This window comes from Elaeis guineensis, chromosome 2, assembly GCF_000442705.2.
Source record: "Elaeis guineensis isolate ETL-2024a chromosome 2, EG11, whole genome shotgun sequence".
In the NCBI taxonomy this organism is placed as follows: domain Eukaryota; kingdom Viridiplantae; phylum Streptophyta; class Magnoliopsida; order Arecales; family Arecaceae; genus Elaeis; species Elaeis guineensis.
Window position 1 is genome coordinate 64,326,096 of NC_025994.2, and position 17,798 is coordinate 64,343,893.

At 37.1% G+C, this 17,798-nt stretch overlaps 1 protein-coding gene and 1 non-coding gene across 2 annotated transcripts; both read left to right on the forward strand.

Moving 5' to 3' along the window:
* The first annotated feature begins 6,622 nt into the window (after window positions 1–6,622).
* LOC114913099 (U6 spliceosomal RNA) lies at window positions 6,623–6,725 on the forward strand. Its single transcript, XR_003799137.1, has one exon. It is a non-coding gene; the product is annotated as a U6 spliceosomal RNA (small nuclear RNA).
* LOC105034643 (uncharacterized) lies at window positions 6,638–9,204 on the forward strand. The gene is made up of 2 exons (XM_010909864.4): window positions 6,638–6,713; window positions 6,824–9,204. Exon 2 carries the CDS (start codon window positions 6,841–6,843, stop codon window positions 8,362–8,364), a length of 1,524 nt encoding a protein of 507 aa, XP_010908166.1. The 5' UTR covers window positions 6,638–6,713; window positions 6,824–6,840; the 3' UTR covers window positions 8,365–9,204.
* Window positions 9,205–17,798: the final 8,594 nt, after the last annotated feature.

A 17,798-nucleotide genomic window follows, 5' to 3' on the forward strand; every position in this document is an offset into this window, starting at 1 on the left:
CTTCTTCAAATCTCCTACTGACCTGCAAACCCTACAATGAATTACAAATATTAAAAGGGCTTCCGATATCTAATACCCAGGGAGTAGAATCACAAATTGAGAAATTACAAGGTGTTATCATATAATTACCTTGTCCAGTAATAACTTGCTTTTTCTTGGCCTGTTCAGATCCAAAGAGGTAATGTATTGAGGATAATTTCTCTTCCAGTGCCCCTACTTCTTGCAGTAGAAGCATTCCACCTGACTCTGATCGGACTTGGATTTTTTGGTCTGACTGGGCTTGGGTGCCCCAGTACTTTGCACCTTTTTCTTGTTCTTTTTTTCTTTCTTAAAGGGTCGACGTCTAGAAGAAGACCCTCCCACAATATTCACCGACTCCTTGTGGAGTTGGTGATCCTTCTCAAAGTTCTGCAGCAACCTCAACAAACTGTGGTAGTTGATCGCAGACTTTGTCATTCAAAAATGAGTAAGAAAAGGGAGGGAAGACTTGGATAGAGAATTCAGAATGGCATCTTTCTCCAACTGCTCAAGCAGGAGGAAGCCGAGCTTGCTTAGGTGCTCAATCATCTCGATCATGTATAGTACATGATCAATGACTGACACTCCTTTTCTCATTCGAGTGTTGAAGATGGCACAACTAGCCTTGTACCTTTCAATATCATCGGGTGTGCCAAAAGACTCATTCAACATTTGTAATATGTCCTGTAGCTGAGCATTCTCAAAATGATGACTGAACTCATCATTTATTACCGTCAGCATAATATAATAAACCATAGTTTGGTCGTTGAGTCATTTTTGATAAGTATCTTTGATCGTACTACGTGCATTCGGAGATGGCTCCTTGGGTGTCGGATCTGTCAATACATATAAGATCCGTTCGTGCTCCAGGATTATTTTGAGCTTTCGATATCAACTATCAAAATTTGTTCCATTAATTTATCACTATCTAATAGTGATCTACTATGGATTTTAGTCTATCTATTTCTTTTTGAAGACTTTCACTTAGTTTAATTAAGTCATCTTGTTTAGTTTGTAATTCTTTCTTATCTTCTTCTAATCTACCTTTATTTTTACTCAAAATTTTGGTTTTCCTTCTTATGCTCTTTGATCCTTTTAGATAACCTTTTAAAATCATTAAATAATTCATAGAATGCATCATGTAATTCATCAAAAGTAAAATCATTGGCTTAAATTGAGCTTACCTCTTCATTGTGAGCCATCAAACATAAGTTTGTCTCTTCTTATTTGAGGATGACTCTTCTTCTAAATTTGAGCTCTCACTACTGCTCCAATTAGCTAATATAGCTTTTCTTCTTAATTTTTTTGAGCTCTTTTTCAGTAGGGGTAGTCCTTTCTATATTTTTTAAGTTGATTATTTTCTTCTTTTCCTCTTTTAAGTTTAAAATTTTTTTCTTCCTCATGAATCTCATGAACCTTCTTGTAATCACCACCATTTTTTCATCATCTTCTGAATCTTTGGTAGATTCACTTGTGCTCTCTTAAATGGCCGATGACTTGAGTGTAAGAGTTTTCTTTTTCATCTCTTCTTTCTCCATGTTTAGATTCATATTGAGCTCGTATGTCATGAGCGATCCGATTAACTCTTCCAAAGCAAGCTTGCTGAGGTCCTTGACTTCTTAGATGGCTATTACTTTTGCTTTCCAAGTCTTGGTAAGAACCTAATAATTTTGCATACAAGATCACTGTTAGAATAATCTTTTTCAAGACTCTTTAACTCATTTATAATTTTAGTAAATCCTGTAAACATATCACTTATTGTCTCATAAGGTTTCATTTTAAACAACTCATATTTATGAACCAACATGTTTATTTTAGATTTTTTGACTTGACTTGTACCCTCATGGATCACTTCAAGTCTATTCCAAATCTCTTTTATAGATAAACATATTGATATTCTATTGAATTCATTATAATCTAATATACAATATAAAATATTTACAGTTTTAACATTTAATTAAGCTAGCTTCTTATCTAGCTCATTTCAATCTTTTTTAAGTTTAGGCACATACATATTATTGACAATCATTGTGGATGTGTGAGGACCATTGAGTATGACATATCACATATCATAGTCTTGTGCTTAAATAAAAATTCTCATCCTAGCTTTCCATAAGTATAATTGATGCCATTGAAAAAAAGGTCTCATGGTTGAGTGTCCTTCATCCAACAAAGAACAAAATGGGTCAGCCATGAGATCTTTAACTCTAAAATTTTAAATAAAAAATAATTAGAACATCTATTCTGATATCAATTATTGCCCAGGTATGGCTACCTAAGAGGGGGGGTGAATTGGATATTTCAAAAAATAAATGACTAATGTCTAGATTTGAATGATTTAAACTAAGTGATGTGCACATAATGAATAATATAATCTTGAATGTAAAGAGCAATAGAAAGATAAAAGATGTAAAGAATAACAGCAGTAAGCACAAGCACAAGCACACAAATTTTATAGTGGTTCGGTGCCAAACTCAATATCTACGTTCACTCTTCAGGTAAACCATTTGGGAATTCAACTATAATTCACAACTAGAATTATAGTCCAATTATTTTTCAAACTCATAATCAAATCTAGTTGGTTTTTCCTAGCTCACCAATCAAAATCGTACAAGATTATTTTTTGGGCTCACAATCAATCTAGTTAGATTTTTTGGGATCACCAATCAAAATTTTACAAGTGATTATTTTTCTCTGGACTAACAATCAATCGAGATTGGTTTTCAAATAGGCTCACCAATCAAAACCTTTTTGTCCAACTCTAGACTTGGACCAACCCAAGTTTTTTTTTTAAAAAAAATTAAAATATAATAAGCTCATAAAATGAATATAAAAGATTAAGTTTAAAAAAATAAAACTTTTTAAAGAATTGGAAGAAGTTTGAATGATGATAGTTAATCGCTTGACTTCTTCTTGAATGCTTGAGTGATGGTGAGGCTCCTTGATTTTTGATTTGATCACTTTTTTTACTTCAATTTACTCTTGCTTTTACTTACTTGAGGATGATTTATAGTGGAAGAACAAAGGATAACTTTGAAAACAACTCCTTTTTTCTTTTCAGCTCACTTCTTTAACTTTCTCAATGAATACTCAATAAACTCTCTAAAAGCTCACCAATTCTTTTCCAAGGGTTCTCTTTTTATATTTCTGAGATTTCTTACCATTCTAAGACATGTGGAGAGGCTATATTTAATGTTCTAGTCATTGAAAATGAAAAACTACCCGTTGGAAGCAAGTTGGAAGCAAAACTGTGTAGATCTGAAAACTAACCATTACAATGATTTAGTCGATTAACTTTTTTCTGAGTCGACAAGTCCCTCACTAGGTTGACTCAAAATCTTCTAAATTGACTCAGTAATAGATGACTAAAAAATAGGCTTTCTATCTTTTGCTATCTTCTAAGACTGAGTCAACTAACTTTCTGATTGAGTCGACTAGGATCCTGTCTTGGTCGACTCACCTAATTTTGGGTCAACTAAGTCTCTTGACTTCAAAAATATTACTTTTTATCTATTGTTTTCACTGAGATTGGGTTAGCTCAGATTTTTATTGGATCAACTTAGTTGGTATGCTAAGGGTTCTTAGACAGCCTTTCTTCTCTAATTTGATTTTGAGGCTAGATTTGCCTTCTTAACTTATTTAATCCTCATTAAAATTTTTTGCAAGACGTCTTAAGTCTAGCATTTCTTTATTAAGTGATGGTTCTTTTGTCTAAACCTTAAAAAATCTTGAATCTTTTATCTTGAGTGAGCACTAAAAATAATAAATCTGCACATCCTCATAAACATAGTTAGACTTTATAACTTATATTCAAAACTTTTTGTCATCATCAAATTCAATCTTTGAATCAACAAACTTAGAATACACTATGATTTTATATGCCAATCTAACCACACATACTTTAGCTTTAAAATTTAAAACTTTTGCATTTACTCTTTCCAAATCTTTTACCAAAATGTTGCAGTTAAAATGTTTGTGCCTCCACGGACACTCATCTTGATTCTTTTAGCTTTACATAGACCACAAAAAAAAGATGGCCTTCCTTTCCATTTAACCTTCCAACTAATCCTCACTCTTTAAATTCCTAACCTTTTTAGTATAAAAACATGAGATACACAAATGATAACTTGATTGCCCAACTAGCATGGAATGCTTGGAGGCAATCAAGGCCTTTTTCTTTTCTTTTCTTTTCTTTTTTTCAAACTAGCATTTCTTTTAAGGTCTTTTGAAGGCTATTTTTTTGTGAAAAAAACTTGTCATAGAATTTTTTATTTCATTGAATCATGTCTACTTGGTTAAAGGAGAGAGTGCTGGTTGATCGAGTTAATAGAGTTCTTGGTTAGGTACAAAAGTATAGGTTTGATAGCAATGGTCCTAGTTTAGGGAGGAAAAAAAGGTAAAAAATAAAAAACTATTGCTTGTAATATTAGATTAAGTAATGCTTCATGATGATATCTTAGACATCACTTCAAAAAAAGAAGAATAAATTATAGAAATACTCCCTCGACTTTAGGTCAATTTTACTTACACTTTCTTGACTTTAAAACATATCAAACTAGTTCTTCAAATTTTCAAGATATTCTAATATGGTCCTACTATCTATCTTTATTAATAGAATAATATTATTATTTTATAAGATAACTAAATTATCCTTATCCCTATCTCCTTTCTTCTTTCTCTCCAATTGCTCTCCTTCTCTACCTCTGGTGCCGGCATTTCTCCTCCTTTTTCCCCATCCTCTTTCTCCTTCCTCCTTCCTCCTCTTTCTTCTCACCTACTTCTCCTCTTTCTTCTTCAAACCCACTTGTGAGCCATGTCTCTCCATGGTGCCTCTCTTAACCTCCACCCACCTTGCTGGCAAACCCTCCTTGCCCCTCCTCTCTTTTCTCCTCTCTCATTTCTTCTCCTTCTATAAGTCTGCCCATGTCTCTCTCTATGGTGGCTCTCACTACCTTCGCCCACCTCACTGGCGAATCCTCCTTCTTTCTCCTCCTTTTTCTCCTCTCCCACTTCTCCACCTCCTCCTCTAAGCCAGCCTATGTCCCTCTCTATGGCGGCTTCCACCACCTCCGTCCTTTTTTCACCGACGACCTCTCCTTCCCCCTCCTCTCCTTCCTCTCTCACTTCTTCTCCTCTTCTAAGCCCACCCATGTCCCTCTCCATGATGACTCCCACTACCTCCATTCCTTCCTCATGGCGACCTCTTCTTTTTTTTCTCTCCTTTCTCCTCATCCATATTTTTTTCTCTTCCTCTTCCTCCACCAAGCTCACCCATGATTCTTTTTTCCTTCTCTTCCTCCAAGCCTACTCATAATCCCTTCTCCTCTATGGTAGCTCTCTCTATCTCCGCTCTTTCTTGCGGTAGCCCCTCTTTCTTCCTCATCTCCTTCCTCCTCATCTATTTCTCTTCATCATCTTCTTCTTTTTCTAAGCCCACCCATGAGTTCTCTCTCTCCTTCTCCTCCCCTTCCTCTTAACTCTTCTCATCTTCCTTCTCCTCTAATCCCGCCTATGAGGTCTTTGACACCATCCTCCCTTTCCAAGCCAATCTCTATGATCCCATCCTTTTCCTACATGGCAACTCTCTCTACCTCCATCATTTCTTGCCAGTGATCCATCCAATATCAGCAAAGAATATTTTTCATCTATTAAAATAGAAACTTAACACCATTTGTTGCTAAGTGAACGGTAGGACTATATTGAAATATTTTAAAATTTCAAAAATTAGTTTGACATATTTTAAAATTAAAAAAGTATAAATAAAATTAAGCTAAAGTTGAAGGAGTATTTCTATAATTTATCTAAAAAAGAATTACTAAATTTAACTGCATAAGTACCTTTTTTTCAAATATGAAAAGAATTACCCTTTTACATGAAATAAAATCATAGAAATATATTGTTCCTAGCCCAACAACTTTTAAAGGTGAAACTTTTAATGTGTAGCATAAGTATATTAGCAAAGTTTGAAAATCCACCATGCATATGAAATAAAATGAATATATTTCTTAATGTTCTATTATATAATTAGAAAATATTTATAATTTATTAATCTTGTGAATATTTAGACATGTGCAAATTGAGATATTGCCTTTTTTTCTTTCAGTTATGCATCCCTATACTTTTGATCTATTATGCACTTTATTAAATTTTTTTCACCATGTCCTTCGTATATTCTTTTTATGAAAATAAATTTTTCATTGCATGCCTATCTTTTATCTCATCAATCGTGATTTGAAGGATGTGGAACTAAATCTTTTCTTATCCCCTCTAAAATTTTTTTCTTCCTCTCCTCTGTTCGAACAAGCACTCTCTATATATACATGTGTAATATCTTGAAGTTTTGTTATATTTTATTTTTTTGCTAATAATTAATAAAAAATCTATCATGCATCTTTTTTAAAATAATGATCTAAATGCCATTTTAGATGCTATAGTCGTGCAAGCAAGTATTTTCAATATTCTGATCCATATAGAAATTTGGGCTATATAAACTAAAATCAACCTTTGTATCAAATAAAAGGATAATATATTAAAGAATAGTCCCACATCGACTGATGCAAGAAACAACTAACTATATATAATAGTTTTCATCATGTAGTATGATGTCTCTTCAGAGACATCCGATAAAATTGGAACGATACAGAGAAGATTAGCATGGCCCCTGCGCAAGGATGACACGCACAAATCGAGAAATGGTCCAAATTTTTTTTTTTCTCCTTCTACCTATCATACACCTTGTTATTTTCGTATTTTTCTATTATACCTCATTTTATTCCATGTATCTAAAATCAATTACCCATTACAGCCTCCGTCTCCTAAGCTATGGCTATTCCAGGAGGAAGAACCACAACCCTCCTCCCTCTCTCCATCCCAAACGCCACCAAAACCTTCCCCCTTTGCTCATCATCACATCCATCTATCACTCCATCAGCGTCCCATGCACCACCACCCGACGGCGACGATGAAACGGTAATCTCCACGGCGGTCTCCGTCCTAAGGGAGCAGCGCTCCAAGAGCCGATGGAGCTTCCTCAAATCCGTGTATCACCCCGCCGGAATCTCCGCCACCCAGGCCGCCGAGATCCTCCGCCGCGTCCGCAATCGCCCCCACCTCGCCCTCCGATTCTTCCTTTGGACCCAGCGCCACTCTCTCTGTCGCCACGACCTCTACTCCCTGACAGCCATCGCCCACGTCCTCGCCCGCGGCCGCCTCCGCTCCGCCGCTCTTTCCCTCCTTCAGGCCACCATACGCTCCCACGACCCGTCCTCCTCCTCCGCTGCCGCAGGCGGCGTCGACACCTGCCGGCCGCCGGAGATCTTCGAAGCGCTAGCGAAAACTTATCGGGCCTTCGACTCTGCCCCCTTCGTGTTCGACCTTTTGATCCGAGCCTACCTCCAGGCCAGGAGGCTCGATCGGGCGGTCCAGATCGTCCGGATTCTCCTATCCCGCGGGATCCAGCCGGAGATCGGCACCTCCAACTCGCTGATCCGATCGGTATCTCGGGCGCGTGGATGGGACGTCGGATTCGAGATCTACGAAGAAATCTTCAAACCCAAAGATGGAAATGGAGATGCTGTTCGGGTCAGAGTTTCTCCCAAAGTTCAGACTTTTAACACCCTTCTTCTCTCGCTCTACCGAGATGGGAAGTTGGAGAGATCGGAGGAGATCCGAAAGGAGATGGATATATTCAAATGTAAGCCAAATGTTTTCACTTATAGCATTCTAATGGCGGGGTTCTGCGACGAGGGAAGGATCAAAGAAGCGAGGAAATTATGGGAAGAAATGGTGGCAAAAGGAATTGAACCTGACATCATTGCCTTCAACACCTTGATCAGTGGTTACTGTGAGGTGGGAGAGACGGAGAGAGCTGAAGAGCTCTTCCGAGAAATGATTCTGAGCGAGATCGAACCCACCGGGAACACCTATGAGCATCTGATCAAGGGTCACTGCTACGCCGGCGAAGTTGATTCCACTCTCCTTTTGTACAAAGATATGAAGAGGAGGGGCTTTGGAATAGGGGTCACGGCTGTAGATGAGTTGCTCGGCGTAATGTGTGAGAAGGGGAGGGTGCTGGAGGGCCTGGGGATTTTGAGGGATGAGATGAGGAGGGAGGAGTTTTGTCCGAGCCGGAAGAGCTACGAATCGTTGATCAGAGGATTCTGTGAAGAAGGGGAGATGGAGGAGGCACTGAAGCTTCAGGCTGAGATGGCCGGGAAAGGATTCGAGGTTGATTTGAAGGTTTATAGTGCTTTCATTCAGGGGTATGGGAAGCAAGGGGATGTTGAAAAGGTGAGGAGATTGAAGGATGAGATGCTTGAGATGGGTCTACATGTGGAAGGAGATTAGGCTAACTGCAAACCATTTGTTAGGATTATTTGTGATGGCATGGCATTCAGTTTTGAGTCCGTCCTACAATGTGGATGTCCAGGACTCAAATTCTGCAAGCCCATTCCGCCATTGTTGCAGCATCTCGATGCTTGGGACATCTCTTATCCTAAGTATCAGGATAGGGCAATATAGTGATGCATCCGGTTCCATGAAAAATTGAGACCGTCCCATCTAATGGGATTGAAAATCTTTGTAGATATCATAGAATTTCACAAGTTTTCAGTGTCACTTTTCTTTGACTGTTAAGGAGGAATTGCACAGATATTCAAGAGCAAAGCCTGCTGTCAGAGGAGAGGTGGAAAACATTTTAGGCAATAGAGATGAAGCAGCAGTATTAGAGTAGATGAGAAAGTGTACGAGGGAGACAGGATTTGCCACTGAATGTGGATTATGGGCAAGCTTTTCAGATGACTGGTACACCAGCAAAAGCAACCATTGTTCAGAGAAACAGTATAACCTAAAGAAGATGGCAGATGTTGGAGTACCAAGTGAGAGCAGGTTGTGAACTGATTTGCAGAGAATCAGCATGTATGCAAGATGAAATCAATGATCATCCTTATAATGGATCTAGTAAACAAGTTATTGTTAATCAACGTTGTGATTAGGGCTGAGATTTACGTTGTAGAGTGACAATGGAACTTGTGGGGTTGCCTTAGTTCTTGATCCGTGGAATCTCAAGAGAATTATTTCTTCAGAGCTCCGTTGGCTATTATTGTTTATGGAAGCCGGAAGATCAATATCAGGTTGCAAAGTGTTGGATGTAATAATGAAATGTTATAGTGATCATGTTTGTGGTGACCTCTGATCCCTGGAATCTTTGGTGCATGCTGCTTGACTTTCTAATTCTATGCGGGACTTTCAAACATGCTGCTTAACGTCCACACTTCCTTTTTTTTTTTTTTTTTTAAGTCTTAGATGTATGGATGCAAAAAAGCCTTCTAGTCAGTTACTTATGGGGCTTAGGTTGAATTGACTGCTGGCATCTTAGGCTGCTCTAATGATTGTGCATGGATACCTTTTCTTTTCCCTTTTTGAGTAATATTGCACACAATGCAGTCAGCCTAACCCGTCTTCTTGTTCTTCTTCTTCTTTGTTTTTTTTTTTTTGCAGTGAGGTTGTGGGGGAACTTACTGCAGGCGGATGAAAGGAGTACCCCCAGCATCCGCATCGAAGAAAAAAGTCAATATTGATAGAATCCTCCCGTCTAGAATTTTTCAACTCCTTCAATGCTTGCAAAATTGAACGTTGTCATCGGATCCAAAATATCAAGACAAATACAAAGAGATCGGATCAATACCCGTTATAGAAAATGCAAGACCACGTGTCACATTGTGAACCTATCATCAAGTATAATGTCTTTGATCGCAAGCATTGATTTTGTATTCCAGTGCCCATGGAACTCTCACTCCCAGCCGAATCGGCCTCTCTCTTTGATCACTTAACTCGCACAGTTCTCTCAAGAACGCGCGGTCCAGACGAACCTCTCGGGCTCTCGTACGCCTGGCTGTCCAGCGCATGTCCAATGTCCTATCATTTTATATTTAGATAAATCATAAAAATTTATTATTAAGTATGAATTACATTAACATCCAATAATTTAAAAAATCTACCATTAACCTATGCCGTTAGTTAAACCATTAATATTAAATAAAATATAAATAATAAATCAAAATAAATTTATAAAATGATAAAAATAATCATAAACAACAAAATGACCATGGGAAACTCTCCTTTATTTATCTTCTTCGCTAATAGACAGCGGAAAACATTCGTCGTTTTTTCACCGCCTACTTCTCTAAATGCAGCACCACTACATCAGTGCCAACGACAGTAACAATAACAGCAGCAATAATGAGGACTCCCTGTTCCGCACCTCCATCTCTATATCGATGCTCGAGTCTATCAGCATCGACAGCATTGACAGATCGAGCCTATCAGCATCGGCAGCAGTGGCAGGAGTGTTGGATTTGATTTTAATATGATTTAATTATCACTTAATCAAATTTAATTTTATGGATCAGTCATATATCCTAAATTGATTACAGTGACTTTAATTAATTAAAAAATTTTATTCTAATAAAATTTAGACTAAAAGTTCAACTCTAATTAAAAATAAATTTTTTGATGAAATAAAATAAATGCAAGTATAAATAGAGATAGTTTGATCCTTTTTCTCCAACTCTTAGGATAGTGAATGATTCTTATCAATCGTCTACGTAAAGGAGGATGATGAAGAGAGAGATGATCAGCCGTCCATGAAGAAGATCAAATACTTTACGAGTTACGTGAGCATATTGATGAGATGATAGCGTAAGGTATGATTTATTTATGATTTTAATTTTTGTATAAATATGGAGCACGATCCATGTATAAAAAATTCAATTATCTAATATGTGATATCAGAGTTTCGATTTTATACTTCGTATTCATATAAAAACTTTTCAAACAAATTTTGACTTATTTTCAAAAAAATTAAAATTATGATTTTATATTTTTTGAAATTAATTAAGATTTAAAAAAATTAAATTATAGTTTCTTAATTTTTTGAAACTAAAAAAAAATTATTTGAGGTCGACCGCGAAGGATGCCCGTGCCGTCCCACGAACGGGGCAGCAGCCACGGCTGTGGCCATGTCAGCGGTGGATCGGGCAATGGCGACGTCAGCCTGCGATGGCAGCATTCATGTAGCGATCACGGGAACCACTGTGGCCATGTCGGTGGTGGATCGAGCGGTGGCGGCGTCGGGCTATGGTGGTGGGCTGCGATGGTGGCGTTCTGTGCAACGACTGCAGGAACCACAGCTTCTACTGCGGCAGTGCGAGGCGGCGGGTTTTCCTACCATCCTCCGACGAAGGGGGCGGTCCACCGCCCTCCCTTCAGGCCTCTCCGACGGCTGAGACGGCAAGGGGTGGCCGTTCGGCCTCCCGTCCGGCGCATGGGGAGGCTCGGCCATGGGGATTTGAAGTTTTGATCGGGGAAGACACAGGGAAGAAGGAGATGGGGTGTTGCATTTCGGATCCTATTGGATCCAGATCGAAAGCCGTTCCCACTTAGATTCAAATCTATCGGGTTTTAGGTTTTGATCCATTAAGGTTTTGGATCAGACCCGAACCCATTAACCCAATTTTGTTTTAAACCTTTTTGCATATAACCCTGGAAAATAGTTAATTATAGAAAGATGCCTGCACTTTTACAGAAAAGTCCTTTCCTTTCTGTTATTTACAGTTGAGCCCTTTATTGCTAAGTTTTTTGGTAAAATCCTTGTATCTTATTCATTTTACATCCGATTTGAGCAATTTTAGAATCGTTGGACTCCTAATGACTTGAGAAATATTTTGATTCTATTCCCATGCATGCTAAAATATTTAAATAATTTATATATTATTTATTTTATAATTTCGCTCCCTACTATAATATTCAGTGTGTTTTCATGTAGTTCCAAAGGGCTCAAAGCACTCTATGGATCTTGGACAGCTGATTCATTGAGGGCTAATAATTTTTTCTTTCATTATAGTTTTAAAATTATATAAAGGTGTATCTATTATAGTTGACCCAAAAGTGACTGTAATTTGATACAAAATTAATAGTAAAAGATTGACTAATTTGAATTATATAAAGACAGAGAGTTCTACACCCAAAAGTAGAAATAACTTCAAATTTTTGTAATCATGTTAGTTAACCACTAAAAATGCAACTAATATGATGGATCATAGTTTAAATATGAATTATGTGTATATATCATAATTATTATTCTTGCTTATATATTTCATATTATTGTTGGTTATGATTTATGTGATGCTTGTTTTTGCATTGTTTATTTTGTTTAAATGTATGATTAAATTAGTTACTACATTTATTGTATACTATGATTCTTGTTCAAAAGTATTTTATAGTTGTATAGTAAGTATTATTAACAAAATTGTGTTATATATGGAATTTACAGTATGATCGTAATTGTGAGCATGCTCTTTTACTTACAGCAATGATTTCTACTTCACTCTCATCACATCTATCTAACATTCCCACACTAAATGGATCGAATTATCCTGATTGGCACGAGCAGCTTCTCATTATTTTAGGATGCCTAGATTTAGATTTGACCCTTCGTAAGCCTCAGCCAGATCCACTTACCCCCACTAGTTCTCCTGATCATAAGAAATTATGTGAAAAGTGAGAGCATTATAATAGATTATCTCTTACGATTATTAAGAATTCTATAGTGAGAGACATTAGAAAATCTGCTCCTAATAATGAATTGGCCTCTGAGTACCTTTTCTTTGTAGAATAATAGTTTATCAGATCAAGTAAAGTCTTAGTTGGTACTCTAATGAATAAGTTAATCTCTATGAAATATGATAGATTTTTATGAGTGTGAAAGCACATTATGGAAATGCATGATGTAGCTAAGAAATTGAAAGATTTGGGTATGATGGTATCTAAAAATTTTTTAATCCAGATTGTTCTCAATTCTTTTCCATCCTAGTTTATCCAATTTAAGATTTACTATAACACACACAAGGAATTATGATCAATGAATGAATTTATCTCCCATTGTCTGCAAAAGAAATAGAGATTGAAATAGGAAGGGGTCCCAGTTGTTCATATAGTTTCACAGGAGCATCCCAAAAGAAAGAAAGCGAAGAAAGAAAATAGAGAATCCAGCAATTCACCAAAGAAAAGTTTTCACAGATTGAAATATTGCTTTTGTAATAAAGAGGGACATATCAAGAAGGATTGTAAGAAAAGAAAAAAATAGTTTGAAAAGAAGGATATTCTCTTATGACTTATTTGTTTCGAAATCAATTTCATTGATGTTCCTTCCAATACCTGATGGCTTGATTCGGATGTTACAATTCATATTTCTAGTTCATTGCAGGGATTCCTTTCAAGTCGAAAGCCAAACGATAGAGAGTGATGGATCTTTATGAAAAATTGAATGAAGTCCAAGATCATTTCAATTGAGACTTACAGACTTATTACATATACCAGATTTCAATTAGATCTACATGATATTTTTTATGTTCCTTCGGTATCTAAAAATTTAATTTTTTTATCAAAACTTAATTTAGAAGGTTTTTCATTTACTTTTATAAATTTAAAATTTAAATTAATAAAAAATTTTATTTTGGTTGGTATTGAAACATTATGCAATGGATTATATAAATTAAATTTGGATTCTTATTTTAAACAATCTTTACTTATTTTAAATATCAATATCAGAATAAAATATGGTATTATAAATTAGAGTTCATCAATTTGTGGCATAGGCAATTAGGTCACATATTAAAAAAAAAGATGACTAGATTAGTTAAGAAAGGTATTTTATCAAATTTAGATTTTAATAATTTTGGTATGTATATCGATTGCATTAAAGAAAAACAAATTAAAAGTTATAAATGGCATGCCACTGGAAGTCAAGGACTTTTATAATTTATACATACCAATATTTGTGGTTATTTTATATCATATTTTGGAGGGCAAAAGTATTTCATCACCTTTATTGATGATTTCTCACATTATGATTATGTTTTCTTATTACATAAAAAGTCTGAAGCTTTAGAAGCCTTTAAGGTATACAAAGCTGAAGTAAAAAATTAATTGGATAGAAAAATTAAGGTTGTGAGATCTGATAGGAGTGATGAATACTACGATAAATATGATGAATTTGATCGTAATCCTGAACCTTTTGCCAAATTTTTTGAATAGCATGGTATTGTAGCACAGTACACTATGCCAAAAAATTCTCAATAAAATAGTGTGGCTGAAAGACGTAATCATACCTTGATGGATATGGTGAAGAGTATGATTGGTAATTCCTCATTATCTTTGAATTTATAGAAAGAAACCTTAAAAATCACTATGTATATCCTAAATCGGATACATAGTAAGGCCGTTCCTCAAACTCTTTTTGAGTTATGGATGAGTAGAAAACTAAGTTTAGGATATTTACATATTTGGGGTTATCCTACAGAGTCTCGACTATATAACCCATAAGAAAAAAAATTAAATCTCAAAACTATTAGTTATTATTTTATAGGGTATCTAGAAAGATCAAAGAATTTTAGATTTTATTGTCCATCACACACCACTAGAATTATTGAAACTGGATCTGCTAGGTTTATTGAGGATGATGAAAATAGTGAGAGTGGTGAACCACGAATGCGGTGTTACAGAAAATAAGAGAATCTCTTTCTATTATAGTAACACCTAGAGATATTTCATATGAATTTGTTCAACATAAAATTATGGAACATCAACAGGTGATCGATACACCACTTCTTGAACAGACTGTCAATGAACCTGATCCGAATGACAATAATCACAATAATGATATTGAATCTAAAATATTATGAAGATTTACTAGAATTAGAAGATCAACTATTTCAGATGATTATATTGTTTACTTACAAGAATGTAATTATGATATTGGGATGAAGGATGCTCCAGTTTCATTTAAGGATGCCATGAATAGAAAGAATTTTGAACTTTGGTTAGATGTCATGAAAGATGATATGAAATCTATAATTAAAAATCAAGTCTAAAAACTTGTCAAATTGCCTGAAAGATTTAAATTTGTAGGTTGTAAATAGATTTTTAAGATCAAATAGGATTTAAAGGTACTATCAAATGATATAAAGTTAGACTTGTAGTAAAGGGATTCACTCAGAAGGAAGTATTGATTATCATGAAATCTTTTTTTCTATTTCTGAAAAGAATTCATTCAGAATCATTATGGCATTAGTAGCTTATTTTGATTTAGAGCTACATCTAATGGATATCAAGATTGCATTCTTGAATGAGAATTTAAAGGAAGAGGTGTATATGGAACAATCTGAAGGGTTTTTAGTGTAAGAAAATAAAAGGCTGGCATGTAAATTAAAAAAATCCATATATAATCTGAAACAAGCTTTCAGGTAATCATATCATTGCTCCTTCAGATTTAAGAAAAATATTACTGATCAATATATATATATATCTGAAGATGGGTGAGAGTAAGTTTATATTTTTGATTCTATATGTAGATGATATTTTACTAGCCAGCAGTGATTTGGATCTCTTGCATAAAACTAAAAATTTTCTTTCGGAACATTTTGACATGAAAGATATAAAAGATGTTTTTATATTCTTAGTATAGAAATCTATCGTGATAGGAATAAGAGGTTACTTGATTTATCTCAGAGGAATTATATTACTAGGATCCTAGAAAGATTTGGAATGTCAAGCTACTCATCAAGTGAAGTGCCAATTGCTAAGAATGATAAATTCAGTAAATTTCAATATCTCAAGAATGAGATTGAGAGAAATCAGATGAAGGATATATCCTATGTGTTGGGTATAAAATAACCCCAGTCGAAGTTCAAAAGAGGCCAACCCTCCCAGGACTCTTCCGGCTTCCGACCTTGTGCGGCATCTTTCTAAACTCCTCCGACCGTCCGAGCTTCCACAGTACCATCCGAACTCCTCCAACAGTCGACCTTCCACAGTGTCCTTCGAATTCCTCCAACGGACGAACTCCTATCGTACCCTCCGAATTTCTCCGATGATGAGCTCCTTCAGTCATCTATCGAACTACTCCAAATGCTCTCTAGACTTCACTATCAGCTGATTTCTATAGTGATCGACTACTCTCCGAATCTCTTCCAAACTTCCTCCTATCACGATCAACTTTACTCCGAGCTTCTTTCGGACTTCGTCAATATCCGGCTTCTCCAGCAGCAGAACTTCTACAGTAACTAGACTTCATCCGAGTTTCTATGGTAAGTGGACTCCATCCGAGCTTCTACAGTAAACGACCTCCTTCCGGACTCCTACAAGAACCGACTCCGTCCGAACTTCTACAGCGAATGGATTCCAGATAAACTTTACAACGGATGGGCTCCAGCAGCCAATTTCTACTCCGAACTTCTATTACAAGCAGACTTCATCCGAGTTTCTATGGTAAGTGGACATCGTTCGAGCTTTTACAATAAGCAGTCTCCATCCGGGATTCCACGACAACCGGTCTCCATCCGAGCTTCTACAGTAAATGATCTCCTTTCAGACTCCTACAAGAATCAGACTTCGTCCGAACTTCTACAGGGATGGATTTCAGACGAACTTCTACGACAGACGGGCTCCAGCAGTTGGATTTCTACAGTGACCAACTATCTCTGGTGTCTTCTGTACCTCTCCAGCCATCAACCTTCAACACCACCAATCGAACTTCAACAGTGCCAACCAGACCCTCCAACAGACAAATTCCCTTCGAACCTCTCCAGCAGTCGACCTTTTATAGTGTCCTCCAGACTCCTCCAGTGGATGAGCTTCCACAATGCCTTTCGAACTCTTCTATCGGTCGACCTTCTATAGCATCTTCTGAATTTCACTATCGACCGACCTTCTGTCGGATTCCTCATGCAGCCAGACCTCTCCAGCGGATAGTCTTCAGATAAGCTTCTACATCAGATAAATTTTAGATGAACTTCTCTAGCAATTGGACTCCAGCCAGATTTCTCCAATAGAAAATTTTCGTCCGGGCTTCTACAGCAGATGACTTCCGTCTGCAGCATCAACGCCTAAGGCACCCAACAATAGTTAACCCGTCAGCAACCTCGAAAACATTCGAGCTTCTCTTAAATTGCTGAGATAGAGAGCTATTCTGCTCCACCAGACATCCCAACCGAGCTTTAGCCATCCGGCCTGAACTCTCCAGCAAGTCACGACAACGGACACCACTCCACTCTCTGTATCAAACTCCATGTGGCTCTACCACTCCCCGACAAGTCGCGACAATAGACACTACTCCACTCTCTGTAACAAACTCCACGTGGCCCCGAACAGCCCACTATCAGGCAGTTATGGACGTCACTATCAATCGATTACGCTCTCCCGTCTATAAAAGAGACCCCCCAGATACGTTCTCCTCTAAGCTTTAAACACTATCTCTAAACTCTGCTAAAATTTCACTCGAGTGCTCCATTTCTATTAAGGCAGAGTACTGACTTGAGCATCGAAGGGTCTTGTCGGAGCACCCCCAACTCCGATTTAGACTTTCCTTGCAGGTTCCGACGGCGGCTATGATCCCCTCGACTCCAGCTTCTCCGACATCGATGAAATTCTGTACCAACAAAATTATCGCTAAAGGAAGGATCTGTGTCTTCGCAGGACCCTTGTTCTTAAAGTACTCAACGAGACTGTCTCCGATCATCTTCTTCGACATCTTCTTCTTCTTCTCCGATCGAGATCCCAACCTGATGCCTCCCTGAAAGGCATCCACCAGGCGATCTACGGCCTCCATGGCCAGATCTCAGTAAGATCCACCAGCTCCGACCTCATCTCCAGTTTTTCAGGCTCCTCCTCCTCTGGCAACGACAGTCGGCATGGAGCAGTTCGACCTACTGGTTCAGCAGGTC

Excerpts from the sequence above, each read along its gene's own strand:
- LOC105034643 (XM_010909864.4), top strand. The coding sequence starts at position 6,841 with ATGGCTATTCCAGGAGGAAGAACCACAACCCTCCTCCCTCTCTCCATC.